This window comes from Polistes canadensis, unplaced genomic scaffold, assembly GCF_001313835.1.
Source record: "Polistes canadensis isolate GaletaPanama2010 unplaced genomic scaffold, ASM131383v1 scaffold_1, whole genome shotgun sequence".
NCBI classification, from domain to species: domain Eukaryota; kingdom Metazoa; phylum Arthropoda; class Insecta; order Hymenoptera; family Vespidae; genus Polistes; species Polistes canadensis.
Genome location: NW_014569548.1, coordinates 1,262,490 through 1,284,827, shown reverse-complemented (window position 1 = coordinate 1,284,827; position 22,338 = coordinate 1,262,490). Strand labels below are relative to the sequence as shown.

General features: G+C 30.7%; 5 protein-coding genes across 9 annotated transcripts in view; 3 read left to right on the top strand and 2 right to left on the bottom strand.

Annotated features, from left to right (window-relative positions):
- Positions 1–8,461, top strand: part of LOC106783872 (host cell factor 2-like) — a 34,508-nt gene extending 26,047 nt beyond the window's left edge. For 2 of the 4 annotated variants that reach the window (XM_014742821.1, XM_014742813.1), the window contains exons 4-8: positions 2,560–2,716; positions 2,816–3,112; positions 3,208–3,518; positions 3,696–4,042; positions 4,112–4,892. In XM_014742821.1, the coding sequence (XP_014598307.1) occupies positions 2,560–2,716; positions 2,816–3,112; positions 3,208–3,518; positions 3,696–4,042; positions 4,112–4,892 (1,893 nt within the window). Of the gene's footprint in view, positions 1–2,559; positions 2,717–2,815; positions 3,113–3,207; positions 3,519–3,695; positions 4,043–4,111 lie in introns of all 4 variants that reach the window. The other 2 variants (XM_014742832.1, XM_014742843.1) reach the window with 2 other exon arrangements.
- A 410-nt stretch (positions 8,462–8,871) lies between these two features.
- LOC106783885 (zinc finger CCHC-type and RNA-binding motif-containing protein 1-like) lies at positions 8,872–10,331 on the bottom strand. Its single transcript, XM_014742855.1, has 4 exons — positions 10,089–10,331; positions 9,881–9,992; positions 9,439–9,792; positions 8,872–9,350 (listed from the first exon to the last, which is right to left on the bottom strand). Exons 1-4 carry the CDS (start codon positions 10,199–10,201, stop codon positions 9,210–9,212), a joined length of 720 nt encoding a protein of 239 aa, XP_014598341.1. The 5' UTR covers positions 10,202–10,331; the 3' UTR covers positions 8,872–9,209.
- Positions 10,332–10,746: 415 nt separating this feature from the next.
- LOC106784176 (syntenin-1-like) lies at positions 10,747–13,771 on the top strand. The gene is made up of 8 exons (XM_014743448.1): positions 10,747–11,038; positions 11,421–11,482; positions 11,593–11,793; positions 11,862–11,975; positions 12,075–12,310; positions 12,398–12,551; positions 12,673–12,782; positions 12,854–13,771. Exons 2-8 carry the CDS (start codon positions 11,432–11,434, stop codon positions 12,906–12,908), a joined length of 921 nt encoding a protein of 306 aa, XP_014598934.1. The 5' UTR covers positions 10,747–11,038; positions 11,421–11,431; the 3' UTR covers positions 12,909–13,771.
- A 315-nt stretch (positions 13,772–14,086) lies between these two features.
- Positions 14,087–18,934, top strand: LOC106784157 (protein brunelleschi). Of its 2 annotated transcripts, none has more exons than XM_014743415.1 (12): positions 14,087–15,261; positions 15,355–15,628; positions 15,731–15,929; positions 16,010–16,221; positions 16,288–16,486; positions 16,566–16,980; positions 17,047–17,267; positions 17,343–17,703; positions 17,781–17,937; positions 18,011–18,188; positions 18,260–18,483; positions 18,557–18,934. In XM_014743415.1, the coding sequence occupies exons 1-12, from the start codon at positions 14,324–14,326 to the stop codon at positions 18,746–18,748; spliced, it is 3,570 nt and encodes a 1,189-aa protein (XP_014598901.1). In that variant the 5' UTR covers positions 14,087–14,323; the 3' UTR covers positions 18,749–18,934. The 2 variants fall into 2 exon arrangements, with proteins under 2 accessions (XP_014598901.1, XP_014598910.1); XM_014743424.1 differs by having other exon boundaries at positions 15,164–15,251.
- Positions 18,935–19,025: 91 nt separating this feature from the next.
- On the bottom strand, positions 19,026–21,077 carry LOC106784169 (ATP-dependent DNA helicase PIF1). Its single transcript, XM_014743435.1, has one exon. It carries the CDS (start codon positions 20,899–20,901, stop codon positions 19,042–19,044), a length of 1,860 nt encoding a protein of 619 aa, XP_014598921.1. The 5' UTR covers positions 20,902–21,077; the 3' UTR covers positions 19,026–19,041.
- Positions 21,078–22,338: the final 1,261 nt, after the last annotated feature.

Sequence of the window (22,338 nt, the reverse complement as noted above, 5' to 3'; positions counted from 1 at the left end):
ATTTTGAATCCGTTTTCGTTATCGAGTCAGGATGCTTAGAGGCTCGAGAAAATGTGAAAAGTAGCTATACCGAGCTATCAACTTTAGGCACGTACTTTGAGTTACGTAATTACTTTCAGCACCCCCTAGTATACACTACACAGCCTATGTACCCTCCTCCCTTATCGTTCGTTCCTTCTCCTCTCCTCTCCTCTCCTCTCCTCTTCTCATCTTTCCCTCTTCTTTACCCTTCAACACACGCATAACCGTTTCGACGTACTTCCTCCTTCTTGATACGCTGGTCCATACCAACTGACTAGGGTTAAAAGACCCGTGATTGCCACTAGACATCAAAAGAACTACCTACGTCCGTTTTCCTCAAAAAGAGCGGAAACAAGAGAGGGGATGAACGTAAAGAAAGAGAAATAAAGTAAAATCCTGTAGAAGTAATCGTCGTTTTAACAGATATTCCTAGAAATCTTGGAAACATCCTATAGTTAAAGTAGATTAAAAGACAAGAAACTAAAATGTTCTTATATAATATATATATATATAGTTATTGAAATATTAGAAAAATAATGAATAAACTCGTGATATTTTTCCTCGACTTTACTCAAATTTCCTCATATTCTTCTTTCTTTCTCTCTAATTATATTATTTTTACCCTCTTTCGAATAATAAAGAATCGCTTTTTCAATAAGTAACACTCTTCCCTCATTTTGAAATCTTGTTAAGATCAAACACGATCTTGAAATTTGATTGAAATATTTTTTGTTCTTGAAAAAGAAAAAAAAGCCACGAAATAAATTGACGATTTTTATTATCCGTAAAAATTTCAAATCTTTCTTCCATACGTTTACTATACGGAAATAGGCTATTAGAAACTAGTATTGTAGGTACATTAACGATTTCTATGCTCTATTTATTATGGCTATGGTCGTTTATTCCAAAGTCTCGTTTTCTTAGTTCGCCGAGAGTTAAGATAGAATTGTTGGATGTGCCTTGAATAACACGCGTTTACCACGCATGCCCGAATTTTCTACGAGAATGAACGACGAAGATTCTAACAGTATTTTCCATCGTTTATTGGTTTTAATGTACCTGCATAGATACATATGTATATCTATCTAAATTTAGATCAAGCAATAGAGGAGGTACGCTTTTTCTCTTTTTTCTCTGTAGAAAAAATGGAGCATAATGCATGTGTCCTACTTACTCGGGAAAAATGAAGAAAAAAAAAAAAAGAAAATTAATAATAACATTTAAAATCAAAAATTCGTTCATTTCTTTTTTTCTTCTTTTTTAACGTACACACATTTTTTTTTTTCTTCTTTTAATAACGTACACACATACATGTATATATATATATGTATACGTATATGCAACGTACGTAAATTTCAAATGGTAAAGACCTTGTAAAATTTACGCGAATTCTTTCGTTCGTATTCTTTTCGTGAAATAAAATGTAAGAAGGGCCGACTAGCTTTCGCTTTGCAACCACGAACGAGTTTATATATTCATGGAAGCTTCGTGTCGTTTCTATGGAAACTATTCTCGACATTTCTCGGTGCCTATGATGTTTAACGAATGTTTCTTAAATTCGAATATATACATACATACATACATATATACACGCGTAAGTGTTCAGGTAGAGATTTAATGGTGACTCTGAAAAGGTCACCTACCCTTCCTTTCACGATTAACGTTTCACGTGCATAGTGTAAAGCATTTCGTAACGACGAGCTGTAACGATGTCTTACGCGTGTTTCTTTAAAAAAAAAAGTAGATACGCAAAATAAAAGAAAGAAAGAAAGGAAGGAAGGAAGGAAAGAAGGGTTGCGAGCAATCCTAACACGGACGTTCTTTTGTTTTCCATAATCGAAATAATAATCCTTTTGTCAAAAGATATTTGCAAACATCTTGTTCAATTTATTAAAATGACAAAAATAATTGCTTTAAAAAAAAATAGGATTAATTACTACGATATTATGAAAAAATATTGTTTCATAAAATTGCAAGGGGTTTTTTGTTCGTGTACGAATGAGGACAGAAGTAACTTCAATAATTACGTATAGTATCGTAAAACTCTCTTCTAAAGTAGCTTCCACAGTATTACAAAAATAAGCCCAGACGCAATTCAGACAGTGGAGCTTCCATTCATTCCACCTTCATAATCCGAGGGCATTTCAAGAGTTTCCTGCTGGCTTAGATAAAGAAAATAGGGGAAAAAAATGACGCATCCTCGGCTTTTAATAAACGAATTTCTACAAAATTCCAATGATAAAAAGGATAGAAGTTTCGTTCTGTTAATTGCGGTAATTTTGGTCTCTTTAAATTCAAAAAGTACATAATTCAAGGACATTTCATGAAAATGCTTTTTTCTTCGCGCTAACAGATCGCCAGTGTGTATAACTTCTTTATATTTTTATTAAATTTATAATTATAAAGTTTTATTTTTTATTTCACTCTTTTGATAATTTAGAAATATTATTTTTGTGTCAAATTAATCACGTAATTATCACGATTGTAAAGATTAAATCACAATTGGTTTGAATAATAATTTGTTTCTTAATTTTTCAGACGAATACGTGGAGAAAGGTTAGAGCTCAACGAGGTTGCGTGGTTCCTAGAGGTCGAAGAGGTCATACGGCCTTGGTCCATCGAGGTCAAATGCTTATCTATGGTGGTTATCAAGATTTACGGGGTAGCTCTCCCGAATTATGGGCTTTCCATTTTGGTGAGTTTTTTCGTGTTTCGCAAACTATATTTTAGAAAGAAAAATCAAAGTACACAGATAAAAATAGATGTTATAATAATTTGCCTTTCAAATTTATAGAAACAGAATCTTGGCACCTATTATCATCCAGCGAAAGTGGTCCAGCTGCGAGACACAAACACTCAGCCGTTTTACATGGAGATGCTATGTATATTTATGGAGGTATGACGGATTTACAAGAGAGAAGCGATTGTTGGCGATGGGACGTTAATACTGCATCTTGGTTGATGCTGAAGAACAAACCTGGACCGGGTCCACTTCACGGTCATGCTGCTTGCAGACTCCCAAGTTGCATGTTAATTTTTGGCGGAGAGAGCGGTGGTCTCGCAACTAATGAACTGTGGAGGTTTCATTTTGGTAAGAAATATGAAATGAGTTAAATGAATATATAAATACATGCATATATTATATACAATTTGAGTTTTGTGAAAATTCTTCGACCGTTATTACAGGTACGGAAACTTGGGAGAAATTATCTGTATCAGGGCCAAAACCCCAGCCTAGAGCAGAGAGCGTTGCCTTGGCAGTATCTGAGTTATTGATTCGTGGTACCACTACCGATAATCCTAAGCCAAAATTAAAAAATCAAAGAACGAGATTGTGTGCTAATAGAATATCACCGAACGAAGCATCTACGAGGCCTAGTTTTCTCAAAGAAATCTCCAAATTGTCGCAGATCAATCTGTCGAGATTGAGTCATCCAACCAAGTGTAGTTATTCTGTACTCAGTGGACAGGACGATAATGAGGAAAGTCCTCAGGAGGTAATATTTATTATTTTTATTTTCTTATTTAAATCAATTATTACTAATTGATGGTGAGTATATCTCTAACTGTTTATTTTGTACCGAGCACAAGTAGATTGAGCTGTAAATGTAAATTAATATTTGTTGCAATAATAAAAAACGTAGGCTGAATGAGTGAACTGAGCCTGTACGCAGGCGAATACGTATTATCCATTTCAGCAAGTGGACGTAGAAGCCGTAGAACCTTCAATGGGAATGGTAAAGTCTCGAAGTGCCAATACCTTAGCTCGTAGAAGACAGAAGCCGCCGGAAACGACGACTAAAGCAACAGAATCTAGCAATAGTAACAATAATACTGGCAGTGGCATGACCAGGGATCCTATTTCGGTGCCAAATTTTCGAGCTTTGACGTTACCAACACCGGTACTAACACCTGTGGAAGCAGCAAGACTAGTTTTCGTTGATCCAGACGAGTTGAGCGATAACGAGGAGAAGAAAGAACCACCTACTTCAAGACTGATCGAAGTTCAGGAGGAAAGGAGGTTGGTACAGTTTTCCTTAACAATATTTTATATATAATTAATAATAAATTCAATCGATACAATCCGCAGAGATTTTTCTTCCATACATCACACTTGTCAACCAACACGAGGAGAAAGTTACAGTTCTCATTTATACGAGGCAGCTATTCAAACTCCAAAGACACCGACCACGGCAAAAATACCAACTTCAGCATCGGTGAGATTCGCTGACCTGGAAGAAGGCGAGGAATCAACATCGGATTACGCAAGCATCGAAGCGAGAAGTCCGGGTGATCCTTTAGCTGACGACGATTGGCCTTCGAATAGAAAATCCAAGCAATTACGTGCTATTGTTAGTTCGACGACGATACGTGAGGGCCAATTTGGCTTTTGCAATCCGAATTATTTGGGCTTGGACGAGAGTAGAAATCATCATCATCAGCATTATCATCATCATCATCATCACCATCATCATCATCAACAACAACAACAACAACAAACACAACAAGACGGAAAATATGCGAAGATGTTGAACAGTCCACCCGATAGTGTTTTGGAAGATGAACCTGGTAGGTCAGCGTCGCAAACATTTGCTGAACTTCTTGAATTACAAGAGATCAGAAGGATTCCTAGAGCACCGCCTAAGAGTCTACCTTTGGGCTCGCCCTCGAGACGAGCCGTTAGTGCCTCCAGAGCTGAAAGGCAAAGGGCTAAGGTTGCTGCTAATGATGGGAACGATTCAGGAACACCTTCGTATGGACCTGCACCTTTATACGTCTTTTTAGTTGGTGGTAAAGAAAAGGGTCAGGTCACCGTTTTTGCTAGACCAGTCTCCCTCTGGAAGTTGCAACTAGCACCACATATCTTTTAGAAATACCTAGGGGATCCGATGATCAATTCGATTATCGATCCAACGATAGCTCCTGGTTCTCAATTTTTTTTGCGATAATTACATCTTCTTTATTTAATAATTTGCTTTCATCCTTTAATACTTTATTTCGGATCATTTCTGTCTTACTCAATGAAAAATCTTGCTCCCCTTGTTTTTTTCCTTTCTACATTTGTGAAAATCGCTCATTCGTGTATACAATGTTTTTGAACGTTCGTCAATTAGTTCTCTTTAGCGTACTTATTGCATATTTTTATTATTAGTAATATAGTATTCGAAAGATATATTAAATATGAAAGATTTCACGTTGTCTTTGAGATCTTCATATTTCTCGAATATTTTTCAAATTAACAGGAAAGAGAATATCGAATTCGAAGACTTTAACAATCAAACGTAATGTAGTATTTATTTAAAAAAAAAAAAAAAAAATTACTAACGTCATGCCTGTAGTCGGTAACGTCTTTTATAACGCATTATTATATCAATACTGAAAAAAAAAACTATTCGAGCTTATCTACGTCGAATTTTTTTAGACTTTTTGTCTCGACATCATTTTAATGATGTTCGAGACGATTTCCTTTAGCAAAGAAACGTAAATTTTGTAGAATTATTTTTGGACGTACGTGTAATGAATATTATAACTTATTGTTAATGCAAAACTAACGATCTAAAACGTGATTGGAGCGTTTAAAAAACGCAGTATGATCGATATCGATCACAAAGATCTATCGCTGTTTTTGACAACAGTATCTTTTTGTGTCATACTCGAAGTCACCCGAAAGAGATCGATTACTAAAAATCTTAAACGTCTGTTTTTTTGATTCTTTCGATATACGAATACTAGATACAGAAAGAGAAAAAAAAACAAAAATGCATAGCGTAACAACTAAATTAAATTTTGTATTTGTCTTATCGCGATAGATAGATAGATAGATAGATAGATAGACAGATAGATAGATAGTTAAATAGATAGATAGATAGATGAACCACATGTACCATGTATGCATTTAACGTTAGTGTAGATAATTGAAATTACCCTAAGTTTCTTTTTATTATCGTCGATTATTATCTTCGCTGAAATGATTTCATTTCTAAAATATAATTCATCGGTTTCTATGACGACTCGGTAACATATCCACAGTATGTATATTGATTTGCTTGACGAAATAAAAGTGCAATATTTATAGGGACAATGTTTAAGAGATATTCCTATACTTTTTTCTATTTTCAAATCGTCAAGATTTTTACTTTATACCTTGTTAGAACAATATGTAATAAAATTAATACTCGTAAATATTATACTTATTAATTCAGAGTTCATATTGAACTGTTCGATATAGTAAAAAGGATGTTTCAAACGTAAATTTGTATTAAACGATCAAGACCGATGTCCCAAATCGAAACGCAAATCAAGCCAAAGCAACGTGAATGTATTGAACACGTGAATTCAATATTTGTAAAGAAACATACAAGTACCTATATCCTAACAAAATTTTTCTTATGATTCGTTTTAAATTTATTATAATAATTACATGAGAGAGATGCAATTTTTCTTATAATTTAGTCTTTTATCTATAATTGTATTAAATATATAACAATCTTGTAATTACATTACGAAATGCCATCTTTAACATCGATCATACCGAAATAAAGTGATACATAATAGAAAATAGTTTCAAATTGGCTTGCTTGATCTGCGTTTTAGTACCATGGAATGTGAACTAAATGTACGTAGACTATAATGTTAGCTTTAATATTAGATAATAAGCTTAAGATAGGCTCGACGATCTTGGGTTTAATTGCAATCTATTTTCGGTTGTATTCACAGTGGATAATTAATTTAAAAACTAGTTCTATTTCTAATCATTTTCTTCGTAATTATCAAAAAGTTTGTTCCCCTCACTGATTTCGATAACCTTGCTGTAAAGATCATTATTCTAAATAACTTTTTCTTCCTTTCTGAATGCTAGTTTAGGGAAAAATCTGAAATTTCCTTTGTATTATTTTTTAGCGATCATGCATGCTCAATATAGATCGTAGACACAACTCTATTTTTTTTGGAAAAGGAAAAGTCATTATTCACCTTCTGGGGCAGATGTTAAGCTCACACCCACTAAAAACTTTCTCCTTGGTTCCTCCTGAATCAAGTTACTAGAATAGTGCAACCGCTGTTGGCATTACTTCACCCTCGGAGTAATTTTTTGATATTAGTTTTGACAACTATGCACTTTTTGATCCTTTACCTTGTATCATTAAGTGGTACCCAGTTAATAATATTCTCTACGAAGGAAGGGGAAATTTTTTCTTATTTCACGTAATTATATAGTTTTATATGATGTCTTATAGTATTGTCGCGGAGTATATTTATAATTGTAGAGTATTAAGAAGTGGTGAGATACAACGGAAAATTTCTTTCTTGTATAGAATTTATATGCCTAAGAAGGCCCAACACATGTAATCCATCCATAAGTAGTTGAAGGTCGATGTGACCCGTTATTGGCTGGATATTATCGAACTCTTTTATTATTAATGGTAGAGTCATATTAATTAATCTTTTCTCTCATATATCATTACCACGATAACTCATGCAATATTACATTCATAAATTATTTACAATTCTTAGTAATTATGCGCTTAATTATCAGTATTTTATTATTTAGTTTTCTAATTAAATAGATTATAAGATTATTATTGGAGAGAAGGGTTCTCCAGTATCCAGCTACAGGCCACAAGACCCCCGAAAATCAATGTTTTCCATTCGTAGAGCTAGTCAATTTAAAATCTCAGTGTACAAAACTAAAGATAAATGTTTCGTACTCTGTCCATGAACCTTTCCCTTTCTTCAATATTCCCAATCACTGTCTGTAGTTAATGATCCTAACGACTGGATTAACATATTATTGCATTGACTATGCATTCATGTTTATTTTTTAAAATAATAATAATTTACTTAGTCGAAATATTATTGTGCGAGAAGAATTATCGATAATACATACTGAAATTGTTCAACAGAATTATATTCAATTAAATTATACATGTAGAAAGAACAAAATTTCAACGGTCTCTATAACAAATCTATTGTTTAAAATACACACTAATATATAGAAATATGTGTTCACTGCTGAAAAATCCACTTATCATGTCAAAGGAGTTTATTGTGAAATCAATTTATCATACAAGTCTGACTCTTGCTACAAAAGATTATGAAAAAAATTTCAATATTGAAAAAATAATGTTTACCGAAATTCACGTTTTTTATTTAATTTATAGTCTAATCATACATTGTAATGATTATGACCTTCTAAAATTTGTACTTAATTCATTAAATAGATTCTCTCTTCTCGTAACATAATGTGCATCAAAGAAACGAATAATCCAGTAGTCAATTATTACCAATGATAGTCATTTATAAACTATATATATTAATATTTATCACTTAAATAATATTCGCAGCATGAAAAAATTAACAAAAAAAAAAGTCAATTAGTTTCCAAAACTGTAAACTGATTTGAGTGCCTGTATACTTCATGCAAATATATGCATTCAATATTGTTCTGGTCACCAAAAAAAATTCCAATGGCAGTCCTGACATGTTGTTTTCTAGCTTATCACTCATAAAAAACGAACAAAGTTAACAAATATTAATGGGAAAAAATGTATTTCGCTCTCACGAAATTTCATATCACAAAATAATATTTTTTCATTAATAAAATTTTCATATAGAGATGACCTCAATTACTTTTGCATTCAATACCAATGCATATGATTTCATACATATTAACACATCCCCTATTTTATTATTGCTTTAGACTTTTGATTTCATTCATTATAATGAACAGAATTGTATATATGTAATGTACGGAAGCATATTCAAAGTTGTAACATTGTGTTCACTAGCCTTTCTGATATAAACTCTATGCGAGGATAAATGCGCTAATTTATCAAAATACTTCGATTCAGCATTTAATCTCTAGAAAATAATCTCTAATGATACGTTTCATTTGCTTATATTGTAATTAATGTAATGGTGATTAATGGTATATAATATTATTACGATTAGAAATACAGTATATATATATATATACATATATATATATAATTCGATAATATACCAAATATTTTAAATGTGCTTGGTAAATCCACTGTGATCATTATTCCTTATTTTATTTTACTGTTTTTAAGTGAAATTTTTTATTATTTAAGAAACTTAATTTAAATTAGATATCTAATTAGATATCTAATTAGATACTTATAATCTCTATAATTATATGATAATTTCAAATACAGTCTCTCATATTTTTACTCACTGATATCCTCTTCATCGCTGAAATATGAATTCTCTTTATACCGTTTTTGTCTTACAACCGATTCAGTATGTTCCTCGTCATATTGACCTGTTGCTACCTTATGCTTATATTTTTCTAGCTCTCTAAGATGTTGCTGTATTATAAAAAAAAGTATATTTGGTAATATTAAAATGTTGATATATTACAAAAAATTAAACAGAACATTTCAGAAACTCTTATACCTCCTGTTTGATAGCCGCACTTAATGTTTCCATTTCGACTTCCGAACAGTTGTCATCAGTATCATCATTATCAACATTCTTTGATTTTTTGGACTTCCTTAAACCTTCATCACTATCACTATCATAATAGCTAGTATCATGAGTAACCGTAGTTTTATTCTTTTTTCTGATTCTAACTTTTTTCGGTGGTGGATCCCTTGGCCCCAACATATTATGACTACATGCATAAGATAAATGTCCTTCCTCTCCGCATTCATAGCATTGAGACTTATCCGGGTAATCTCTACGACGTATAAATTCTGTACTGCGTCCATTATCAACTGCTATAGAACTTCTTATGGTACGACCACCTATCTAATAATACAATCATTACTAAATATTTTGACAAATTACAAGTATATATTACCCAGTTACAAATATTATACAATTAATAAAAATTTACCTGTGTATTATTAAGACCTTTTGAGCATGAAGAAGCATCTTCTGGTTTTAAAAACAATACAAATGCAACCCCACGGCTACGTCGTGTTATTTTATCTTTCATTACAGTTACTCTGTAAGAACGTTAAAAGGTTAGGTTTTATTCAATTGTTACATATTGATGTATCGTTAAGCATTAAATATAAGATCTAATTATATCGAAGACTTACTTCACTATCTTTCCGTAACTCTGTAAGAGTTGATGGATATCATTATTTGTTAATGAAAATGGTAAATTTGATATATATACAGTAGATTTGCTAGGCACTATTCCTCCACTCATAATTTCAATTTCTTATTTTTAGCTTCAACAAAATTTATCTTAAAATCTTCTTCAAATTTCTTGCTGTACTTAATTTCAAAGTATAAATAAATATATTATTATTATCCATATTTTTTTTGAATTAATATAATTTATTGATATATTGATAGAAATAGTAGTAATAGTGACACTTAGTATCATAAATAGAGCGCCAAAATCCATAATTATAAAATTTCAATCTAGATGTCTCTGAATTTGGTTGGCGCCATTATTAAATTTACGGTTTGTTACATCTTTTTCTTATTTTTCTTTTTCATATTTATATAAATATATTTACTAACAATTTTACTTTAAATCTTTAATATTTTTACATTTTATATAAATTTAATAAATTTTTATTTAATTCAAAGGTTAACCCTTTCTAAAGCTTTCAAGAAATTATGCATTCAATGAATCTAATGTATCTAATGAAGTAAGTTTAAATGAAAAAATCAATTATATACTAAGAATTATACACATTGAAAACAAAATGCAATTATGATATAAGTATATATATATATAGTATATACTCGCCTCAATGCATTTGTTGCATGTGATGCTGCTGACGTATTAGATGAAGTTTAGATTTGACAACACTGGATATGATACAAGTGTTATCAGAATTTGTGGAACAGTGTAAGTTATTGAGTGTGAGTCAGTACAAAGCCAGTTTTCCAGTATGCTTCATTGAGTGCTACGCATTGAACGCATCGAATACGCACCAATAACGCACTCTTGTTTAATACATTTTTGACAGTTTCTCTGTTTCTTTACGAGTGTTCTATCAGCTTTTATTCTTGATTTACAAGTATTAATCGAGTAAGTAAATAGATATTTATTAAGTTGTTTGTTTTCACGATATTGAAAATCGTCGATAAAATCTAATCTATTCAGAACTAGAATTTTTATCGTTGCATTGCTATATGACATCTCATGACGGACATGTCTCATTATTTTAACATAAGTATACAAAATATTTTCCTTCTTTGGATTGCGTAGAAAAATTAATGAATAATGAATACTAGGAAAAAATATGACTAGAAATTATATTATTAACGATTGTAACTTAATCTTATGTTATTCAATTTTACATAATAATGTCTGATGTAGATGTAACAAACATATTGTCTTACAATATCGTTTTAATAATGTTCATGTAGTCAGTAATTTCTAATTCTTTTATGAAATTATTAAATTGCAGAATTATACAAAATGTCTCTCTATCCAACTCTCGAAGATATGAAGGTGGACCATATGATGAAAGTAAGAGAAAGATTTTTAATCCTTAGAAACTTGATCCTATTAATAATTAATATACTACGTGTTATTAATATCATGCTTCACAATACTACCATAGAGTTTTATTCTTATAGGCTCAAATGCAGGCGGAATCCCAATATTTTACTCCACAACCATTTGTATTACCTGAACCTATGGCACCTTCTGCTCCTGCTTATGATTCTTCTCCATCTGGCCCTATATATCCTTCTTTAGGAGATTATATGGGCTTGGATCTAAGCAACAAGATGATTGAAAACAATTTGCCTGAATATACTGTTTCTACCAAAGCAAATGTAAGTTGTAATATATATATGTAATTTATAATGTTCATATTTTCCATAATTTTTGCTTGTAATCTTAGATGGCAGTGAGTACACCTGCAGAAACATCTAGATCATTAAGCAATATGGTAGCACCACTTTCTGGACAATCTTTGGGTCTCCAACGAGCACATGTTACAAATGGAATTAGAGAGGTAATATATATAAATATCAATATTTATTGATATTATTTTAATATAATCAAATTGATAGTTTTTATTATTACTGTTTTAATAACTATGATTTTGTTTCAGCTAACATTATGTAAAGATAAAAATGGAAAAGTGGGCCTAAGAGTACATTCTGTAAATAATGGTATCTTTGTATGTCTTGTGAGTCAAGAATCTCCGGCTGCACTTGTTGGGTTACGTTTTGGTGATCAAATTCTAAGTGTTAATGATGAATGCGTAGCTGGATATACAATGGATCAAGTGCATAAACTGTTTCGTAATGCTGATGTTAATGGCATTAAAGTTGTTGTTCGTGATAGGTTAGTTATAATATGTTATTATATGTTATTTTTCGATTTGCCAAATGTATTATATTAATAATTTATATCTAATCTATTTATTTTTAGACCATTTGAACGTACTGTTACTATGCACAAGGACAGTTCTGGTTGCATTGGATTTCAATTTAAAAATGGAAAAATAATTGCATTGGTAAAAGATTCTTCAGCTGCACGAAATGGATTATTAATTGATCATCAAATACTAGAAATTAATGGCAAGGTATAATAACTTCCTATTTAAATTTCTCTCTCTCTCTCTCTTTTTATGTGTGTGAATCTATTTCTTATATTATAATTAGTAAAAGTTATTTAACATATAATATCATTATATTATTTTTTAGAATGTAGTTGGATTGAAAGATAAACAAGTAACAACAGAAATAGAAAATGGTGGAAATATTATAACAGTTACTGTAATTCCATCATATATTTATGATCATATGGTTAAAAAGTAGGTAACTTATTCTGTTGTAAGATTGAAGATATTAAAGTATAATTGTTTCTTTTTAATTTTTTGTACAGGATGTCAACTAGTTTATTAAAAACATTAATGGACCATTCTGTACCAGATGTATGAAGAATTACAAATTTCAAATTAAGAAATCTACTTTTTGGTTACATACTATATTTTATAATGAGGAGCTACATATGCCAAGATAATCTTAATATGTTACTATTATAACATGTATGATAAGTATTCTATAGATATTTCATTATTGCACAAAATTTTATTGTTATAAAGTACTGATGCAGCAACACACATAATATATCAGTTCTTATTAAAATATGCATGATATATTGATCGAAATACAAGAAAAAAAAAAACAAAGAATAATTAACAGTGCACATAAAAATTTCTATGTTTTTTCATCGTGTGATCATAGTATTTTATTTTAATATGTATGCACAATGTAAGAAAATATCTTTTTTATTTGTATTTCGTTTCGTTACTGTTGATTAATTGGATTATTTTATTACGTATTTATTGTTTACATAATGTTTATGATGTGAAAAATATAATAACAATAAGGATTGCTATATACATTTATATTTGGAAATGTAGATGGTATATACATATATATAATGTATTCATTTATGTCAATCAATAGTATTTTTCGATAGAAGGCTGTGTTATTCTACAGAAACAAAATTCGTAGAAAAGATTTAAAAAAGAAAAATATTATAATTTAAATTGGATTAGTGCTTAATATAACTACATATGTATATGCATATACAAAGATGCTCATGTTATTCTATAACCGTTGCATGAGAGACCCTAAGTAATTAATAATTAATAATATCTAGGTGAGAATATACTTATTTTTTTTACAATACCTTTCTTTATTGCCAATGTTAGTATGGTGTTATTTCTATTATACATATATTTGTTAAATACACCTAATAGAAACATGTCACATATACAGTGTATTAGGATATTGTTAATTCCCTCTGTGCCACATTTTATAATAGTTCTTTAAGAATTTCACAATTTAATTGCATATATAAAAAAATAAAAATATATATAAACATTGTAAATGTTAACGTAAATGGAAATAATAAATTGAATGATCAATTACTTAATTATTTAATTCTGACCTATAACTAATAATAAATATTATTAACATATGTTAATAATAGAACCAAGAGAAGATTACGAAGATTTAAATGAAAATAAATCGGATATTAATTTTTTTTGTTTTTATTTCCTTATTTCTGTCAGCTGATTCCACAATAGTTGCGCGTGCGCATTTCTTGTTTTCAAAATGGCAGTAACAAGATGCATTGATACCTGTCATTTTGATCTCACAATCGCATACGTTGCATATGACAAACTATATTAAATATACAATATTATATATTATGATTCTGATAAATATTAGTTTTGAAGTACAGTTTTTCATAAAAACTTATTTTAATTAAGTAAAAAGAACAATGTCAATGTTCGTCTAAGGTACTTAATATAAGTACCCTTATATACTGAGTGACACATAAATGCGCTCGGCTATTAGTGCTATTTTGTCGAGTCCAGTGCCCGACAATAAGATGTCTCACCCTGATTACGAGCAAACCGCTCATGATCACGCGGCACTGCTTTTACTTTTGAAACCGATTGGTACACAGATAAAACAAAAAACAGTTTCTAGATTATTTGAACGTATCATCAAGGCAGGGAATAGATTTACTGTAAGAGACTCCTCTGGTAATACACGAGAAATACTTGCTCGATTTGTCAAAGATCATCCTGTAGAAAATAATGACTGGGGAGAATTTCAAACGCATAGAAGGCTTTTGGGCCTAATAACATTTGGCAAGTACGATAATCAAACAGAATTGAATGAACTGTGCAGACTTCATGAGACTTTAAAAGTAAAATATACTGCCACGTTGTATGATTCTCGGGCGATTTTATTTGGACCAGTAGAAACAAATAATCCTCGTGATCCACCAGAATCATTCAGTACTCCATCCAATTTTAAAACACAAGCTGTTTTTTATACAGATGAATCTTCTCCTGATCTTGAAACATATATAGTGGAATGTCTTCATTCATTATTTTGGATTTTAGAATCTAAAAGATTAGAACGATCTAGAGAGAAAATAGATCGTGTATCTCTTCTTTTAGCACCCTTTGAAAAAAAAGACTTCATAGGCTTAGATCTTGAATCTAGGAATAATAGAAAAAGATGTGTGGGACGTATGACAAAACATTTAGGAGATTTGTGCCTTCAAGCTGGGCTCCCAACAGATGCATTGAATCATTATAATTCAGCAGCTAATGTTTTACAAGCTGTTAATGACTGGCTGTGGCTAGGTGCTGCTTATGAAGGATTATGTGCTGCTTCTGTTTTAGTTTTGTATCCTAATATGTGCAGAAATCTTCCATTACAAAGAAATTCTTCTCTTCAAGAAGGAAGTCCAGGTAAGCAGAGGTATGTATAATTTACAAAAAATATTTCTATTCTTTATAATATTTAATTAGATTATAGAATATTATATTTATATATTATATATTTTTTTTTTAGACGAGGCTCTCAAGCTATCGCTGTATTACCATCACCACCTACTATTGATGTAGTAAAAACAAATATGCCACATATTTTATTACCTGAAGAAATATCTAAAAAATATCGTGAAGCAATTGTTCATTATAGTAAATATCAGTATGCAGGTATAATTGAAACGGAAGCAAGCTTTAAAGCAACAAGGATATCAATAGAACAAAATTGTACCTTGCAGGCAGCATCTTACTTAAACAATGTTATACTTATCAATTTAACTTTGAGTGAACAAGAAAAGGTATCATAGATATTTTAATTACAAATTTGAAATCTATAACATAAAAATCTTTAATTAAATACATATATATATATATATATATATATATTATTTTTATTTTAGATCGACCGTTTTACTACGTTATCAGATTTATATACAAGTTTCGGTTTTGTAAGAAAAGCAGCATTTTGTTTACGATTAGCTGCTACCCGTCATGTTTCTCAAAATAATCCTAGTCCAGATTGGCAACAATGTTATAATTTAATGTTACAAGCTACTTCTGGTTTCAAATTGTCCTTAGATCCTATTGATATGCCTGCAGGTAATAAATGCATTAGACCAATGTATTTCTCCTCTTTTTTAAGAAACTGTTTTTTAATTATAAATGTATTTTCTATGTAGATGGGCATAGAGGTTGGCCTGTCATTCAAATACACGTTATAAACGAACTTGTTGCTGCTGCAAATCGTATGGGTAATCCAGCATTAGCTACAAGACATTTAACATTTTTACTTCAAACTATGTATAATCATTTAACGCCTACTGAACGTAAAGAAACTTCATTACAACTTCAAACTGTATCTCAGCAATGCGAAGGTGCTCCTGTTCCTCTCGTAAGTTTAACAAATATATTATATAAATACATTCTATAATAAAACTATATCTTTCGTTTCTAATAGGTCTTAGATTCTGGAACAGTTATTCCACCGGCTAATTTAATAAATATTCCAAAAACAAAGTATTTTTCTCTGAAAAATTTACAACCACATTTGCAGCCACAAAAAATTGAACGAGTCAAAGAAGATCATGGTCCATTTTTATTTACTCCTATTAACTTTGGTTCATTAGAACGTAAAACTATGTCCAAAAGTAAAATGGGTACAGTAATTCATAGCTTGCATTAAATGAATATCTTTGGACGTCAATCATTAATTACATGGAGTTTATTATATTATAGATTACTTATGGGTCGAAGGAGATATCTGTGAAGTATCGATGCAATTTATAAATCCATTACCATTTGAATTACATGTGTCTAATATGAGACTTCTTACTAATGGTGTTGTATTTGAATCAATACCAGAAAGTATTACGCTTCCTGCTGAATCTGGACCTATAGCTGTTACCTTAGCTGGTAGACCGAAAGAAATTGGAGATTTAGAAATTCTTGGTTTCAGTACACATACATTAGGAGTTAAGTCCAATTGCAGATTAAGGCATATGGAAGGAATGATGCATCCTCAGTATACTGTTGAGGTCATTCCAGCTTTACCAAGACTAGATGTTGCTACAAGTTTACCTCAAACTGCAAGTTTCAGTTCCGGTGAAAATATTGTTACAAGTGCTAGTATATCATTATATGGAGGAGAAAGGTCAGTTTTTTAAAATATCTAAAATTTCTTTTAACTAAAAATATAATTTTATTTGGTCTCTTTTAGTGCTGAATGTACTATAACAATAACAAATGTAGGCCAAGTTCCTATTGAAATGATAGAATTGTCAGTACAGTCTACTTTAGATACAATTACGGAAGGAAAAATATTTAAATGGAGTGATGAAAATTTAATGACCCAATTGCCCTTGCAACCTTGCACTAGTGCAAGTCTTACATTATACTTATATGCTGCCACAGACTTTATTGCACCTGTATCTAGAAATGGTAATATTTTTTATACGCATGTTGTAAGAAGAGAGATAAATTAGTTGTTAATTTATTTATGTATGTATTTTTCAGATATCAATAGCAATAGTTACCTCAGTCAACCAAGTAGTTTATTATCACATTCAGGACATAGTTCACTACCATCTAGATTAAGTTCTCCATCTCATCATACTAAAAGACAATCTGAACTGACTTCTTCCTTTAGATCGGGTTTGAGTTCTCACTCTGGTCATTCTTCTTTAGCAAGTTCACGATTGTCTAAACTTGCAGTGCCATTGCATAATTCAAATGTTATTGAAGGGCAATTGAAAATAAAATATTCTGGTGGTGCTGGTTTAGCAGCAGGCTATTGTAGAATTTCGTCTGTTTTTATAACAGTTGAAATGTTACCTAGTATACATATTACAAATTGGGATGTATTACCGGCAGAAACGTAAGTAAAATAAATGATCATCAATATTGTACTTTTTTTAATCAGTCACATACTTCGTTATAAAAAATAATGTCTAGGTCATCACAATTTTATCTTGTGTTGGACGTTACAAATATGACAAATCATGAAATGGAGCTACATTATACTCAAAACAAGTGTATATATATGGAAGGCAAAGAACCGTGTAGAATACCTGTTCCAGTAGATAGATGCCCACTTAATAAATTATCTATGGTATATTATGTTTATACTGACTTATTTATTATCTGTTTATTTGTTATTTATTTTATTAATCTTTTCTTTTTAGTTAAATGGAGGAGGAGATGTTGGAGAGCTTCAAAAAGTTTGTGCTGAACACATTGCTTCGTTAGTAGATTTACATTGGCAATTATTAGGCACTGAATCTACTGGAAAAGCAACTCTCTCTGGTATTACTCTTACTCAAGATATGTTGGATCTTGTTAGAATGAGTCCTTTACAATGGGGTATGTTCGAATGTTATCTCGTTTAATTTACTTAAACCTAAAGAATACATTTGTATTGAATTGCTTTACAGAAGTAACGATAAATGATACAATGGTAAAAGCTCAAGACGAACTAACATGTAATTTGGGTGAATGTGTTAGCGTTGGAGTAGGTGTATGTAATGCATTAGAACACCCTCTTAGTGATCTTATATTATCAATTAATTTCTACCAAGATCATCATAATGGAGTTAATAATTATCAACTAGATACGAGATTATCCATCGCTGGTGCAAATAAAGTAATGCTTCCAGCTGTAAGTAATTATTTTAAATATATATATCATTTGAGATATCAATATTTAATTAATTTAAAAATATTTATATTAGTTACAGGAATATGGAAGAGCATACCACGAGTGTCGAGTAGTATTTTTTACCGCTGGTCAGTATAAAATAGATATTCAATGCAGTAGCAAAGAAACAACACCAAATACTCCAACATTATGTTCAGAACTTATAAATGCTGGACATACGTGGCGTTATATTCCGCCGATAGAAATAACTGTAGATGATTATTGAGTTTCATTGTGCTATTGCTTGTTTTGTAATATTTGTAAAAAATATTGAAGAACACTTCTGCCTTGTTGTCATAATCGAATACTTATGATTGAAAAACTTTTACTTTCTTTAATAAAAGAGACAAATTATGAAATCTGTCAAAATACTGTTATAAAAATATTTTTTTAATAAAAATATATATTACTTCTTATATTTCATTCAATTTATGCTATCTTTTCATTGTGTCTACAAAAGATTTATCAAATTATTATACATTTTTTAGTCTATTTATTAACATTTTTATTCTTCTAGCATTATTTACTAATTTTAGCTCTTTTCCCTATAGGAATAATATCCATTTCAAATAAATTTCTTCTAAATTTTTTATAAAATTGAAGTACAGTAGTATTAGCCCATACTTGTTGACTATTGAAATCTAAAATGCGTAATGACTGCAAACTTTGTGCCCTTGAAAGTGCAACATAAGATTGACCAGCATCAAAAACTCTAGAGAGGCACATTTCAACACAATCTAAAGTTAAACCTTGACTTTTATGTATAGAAAAAGCCCATGCCAATTTTAATGGGATTTGTTTTCTATGAACTATACTACCTGATACAGTTTTTATAGACCATTTTTCTATTTTAGTATGATAAATATTCCCTGACCTAAGCTGAATTACAGGTAAATCATCTACAAACTTAATAACTATTCCTCTAGCGCCATTCACTAAGCCATTTGAAAGATTAATATTTTTTAATAACATAACTTGAGCACCAACTTTTAAAATTAATTTGCCAGGTACAGGCAATTGTTGATCTAATGTTTTAGTCATCATTTGATCGGAGTCTTGTGCTATGTAAGTTTTACTTTCTCCTTTTAATTCATTTAATTGAAAGTCATTAATTTCATCAGCTTCATTTATATGAGTACATAATCTTGTTGCCAAAATTCCATTACTTTCAATTTTTTGTTTAGCCGTTGCCTTAAGAGTATTGGAAATACTTTCTGTAACTCTTCCTATTCTAATATTATTCAAAATCTCTATAAACTCTGGATCTTTTTGTCTATGTACTATTCTTAATTCAAAATTAAAATGAACGCATTTTTCCCATGCCATGCTTTGAAAACAAAATTTCACTTTTTCATCTCTTTTGGAAATAGGTGGTAATTGGAAAAAATCTCCGCACAGAATTAATTGTATACCACCAAAAGGTCTTTCAGTCTTACGTACATGTCTTGCGACTGCTTCTAATTTATCAAAAAAGTCTGCCTCTACCATAGAAATCTCATCAATGATTAAATGTTTTGTTTTTCTCCATACCGAGGCTGAATATGGACGGGAGGCTAATTGAAAAACTCTCTCTAAAGTTCCATTTCCAAGTCCAATTCCTGCAAATTGATGTAAAGTAACTCCTCCGATGTGACAAGCAGCAACACCTGTGCTGGCTGTAGCTATCGTTGCATCTGGTGGTAGGGCTGCTATTATTTTCTTCAATAAAAATGATTTACCAGTGCCAGCACTACCGGTAAAGAATACATTTTTCCCACTAAGTACAGCATTTAAAATCCTACTTTGTTCTTCCGTCAGATCACCTACAGTTGGATTTTCATATAATTTCTTGGCTACAGATACCTTAGGTGTATGATCGCCCAAACGTTTTCTTTTCTTTATAGCACTAGGTGATGGAGTAGTAACCGTTGCACGAGATAAAGCAATTGCTTTTTCCTTGGCATTATTAACTTCTTTACTTGTTGCCGGACTTATTTCTTGAACACCACTGAATGGTATATTTGATAATAATCTTTCTTTCAATGGTTTATCTGAAGTTTTTACGACTTGTCCCGTCATTTTAATAAATATCGTTTTCAAGAAATTTATCAACGAAGCTGATGGTGCATTAGATAAGAAAAGAGTACAATTTTCTTCTTGAAATTTAATAGATGCTTTACCCTCATTCATAAATTTATTAAAAACAGAAACTTTCTTTAACGTTAATTTGGTTGTAACATTTGCTTTCTCTGCACGTATTTCTACTATCATATCTCGCAAATGATCACGAATCAAGCGTAAAGAAGCAGATCTATGATTTATTCTTCGAATAATAGATCCATGTTTGTTAATCCACTCCACTATAACTGTACAAGATAACGTATTAGAGTCTGAATCCATCACTTTTAGTATTTTCTGAACCTTTAGCGAAATTTGATATAATTACTATGTTATATGAATATTAGCTTTAAGGATAACTTGATCAATATGAGTATTTGTATACTAAAGAGAATTCAAACATTAATAACTACCTTTAATATATTAAACTTGAGAAAACCCGCGCTTTTAAGGAAATATACAACATACGAGAGAAAATATATACAGTATATAGATGGATTATATAGTTTAGTTTACGTACTGCAGTAACGAAGGTACTGTAACGACCTCTAGCTAGTGCATTCAAAAGTCATCAGAGTGTAGGTCGATCCCTAAACATGTTCAATTGGTGATCCATGCAAGTGTACCAGAATTGAACTTATCCTGAAAGAAAGTAAAATGAAAATTCATTTCAATATTTTTGAATTAATTCCTAGTACCTGTAAAAATATAAAAATGATTTAAATAAATGCTTGACATGTGCATTCTAATCAATTACTTTTTGATACAATATAAAATAAAAATTACATTAAAACAATTCTTGATTGTTCCATGTTGTACCTGTAAAAATATAAAAACTTATTAAAAAACATTATAAAGTAATTTTTTAGTTTCTGTATATTGAATGGAAAGCAGGAACCAAGGAAAGGAATAAAAGAATATGGTAATAATTAGGAAGTTAAAAGAAACTAATTACAATTATAATGTTTATGGTAAGCGGTCTTTGGCTGGATTTTACTTGCAGTGGAATGTGTATCATATAAAATATGATAAACATTATACTGAAAGTAAAATACCATTGCTCAGGTCTAACCACGAGGAGGTAACCGCTTCCGAAGACCCGGGATGTGCATCCTAAAGATATCCTCATCCGAATTAAATTGAAACCAAAGAAAATGATCACTCCGAGAACGTTTTTTAATGAGCCCCACTCTTAGGCCCCACTCTTAGGCCCCACCCTAAGAGTTTAATTCGAAAAATCCTTACAATTAATTACTATCGAAATTGAAGAGAAAAGTTTGAAAATTGAATAAGAAAATGAAAACGAGGAGTGCATCTGAAAAAAATTCATGTTACATCAATGATTTTATTGAAAACTAATACACTTTAGAATAATTTCAATGTATGCACATACGGAAATTACGAGTTACGAAAAATTTATATTTAATAATTTTCAATCTACCTAAAATATAATGTAATAAAAATAAATGCATATAATTTTGGGTTGATACATGGTATCTCTAAAAAAAAAAGAAAATGCATTAAAAATAACTATCATAAATGTGCAATGCTACGAGGAAAACAATAAATGGATTAAAATACTTCATCTACATTGAGAAATAATTATTTTATATTAGCGTTTACCATAACTCTGTTCACTTCTGGTCATCTTCTAATCCACTTCCCCTTCCTCTTGGATGGAATGGTTATATGAAACAATAAATGGATTAAAAAAGTTCA

Bases quoted from the DNA above. Each gene is read 5' to 3' on its own strand.
- LOC106783885 (XM_014742855.1), bottom strand. From the start codon at position 10,201: ATGAGTGGAGGAATAGTGCCTAGCAAATCTACTGTATATATATCAAAT. The intron at 9,993-10,088 runs GTAAGTCTTCGA...ACGTTCTTACAG, and splicing joins AGTTACGGAAAGATAGTGAA to AGTAACTGTAATGAAAGATA. The intron at 9,793-9,880 runs GTAAATTTTTAT...TTGTATTATTAG, and splicing joins AAGGTCTTAATAATACACAG to ATAGGTGGTCGTACCATAAG.
- LOC106784176 (XM_014743448.1), top strand. From the start codon at position 11,432: ATGTCTCTCTATCCAACTCTCGAAGATATGAAGGTGGACCATATGATG. The intron at 12,311-12,397 runs GTTAGTTATAAT...ATTTATTTTTAG, and splicing joins AAAGTTGTTGTTCGTGATAG to ACCATTTGAACGTACTGTTA. The intron at 12,783-12,853 runs GTAGGTAACTTA...TTTTTTGTACAG, and splicing joins TATGATCATATGGTTAAAAA to GATGTCAACTAGTTTATTAA.
- LOC106784157 (XM_014743415.1), top strand. From the start codon at position 14,324: ATGCGCTCGGCTATTAGTGCTATTTTGTCGAGTCCAGTGCCCGACAAT. The intron at 15,629-15,730 runs GTATCATAGATA...TTTTTATTTTAG, and splicing joins CTTTGAGTGAACAAGAAAAG to ATCGACCGTTTTACTACGTT. The intron at 17,704-17,780 runs GTAAGTAAAATA...AATAATGTCTAG, and splicing joins GATGTATTACCGGCAGAAAC to GTCATCACAATTTTATCTTG.
- LOC106784169 (XM_014743435.1), bottom strand. From the start codon at position 20,901: ATGGATTCAGACTCTAATACGTTATCTTGTACAGTTATAGTGGAGTGG.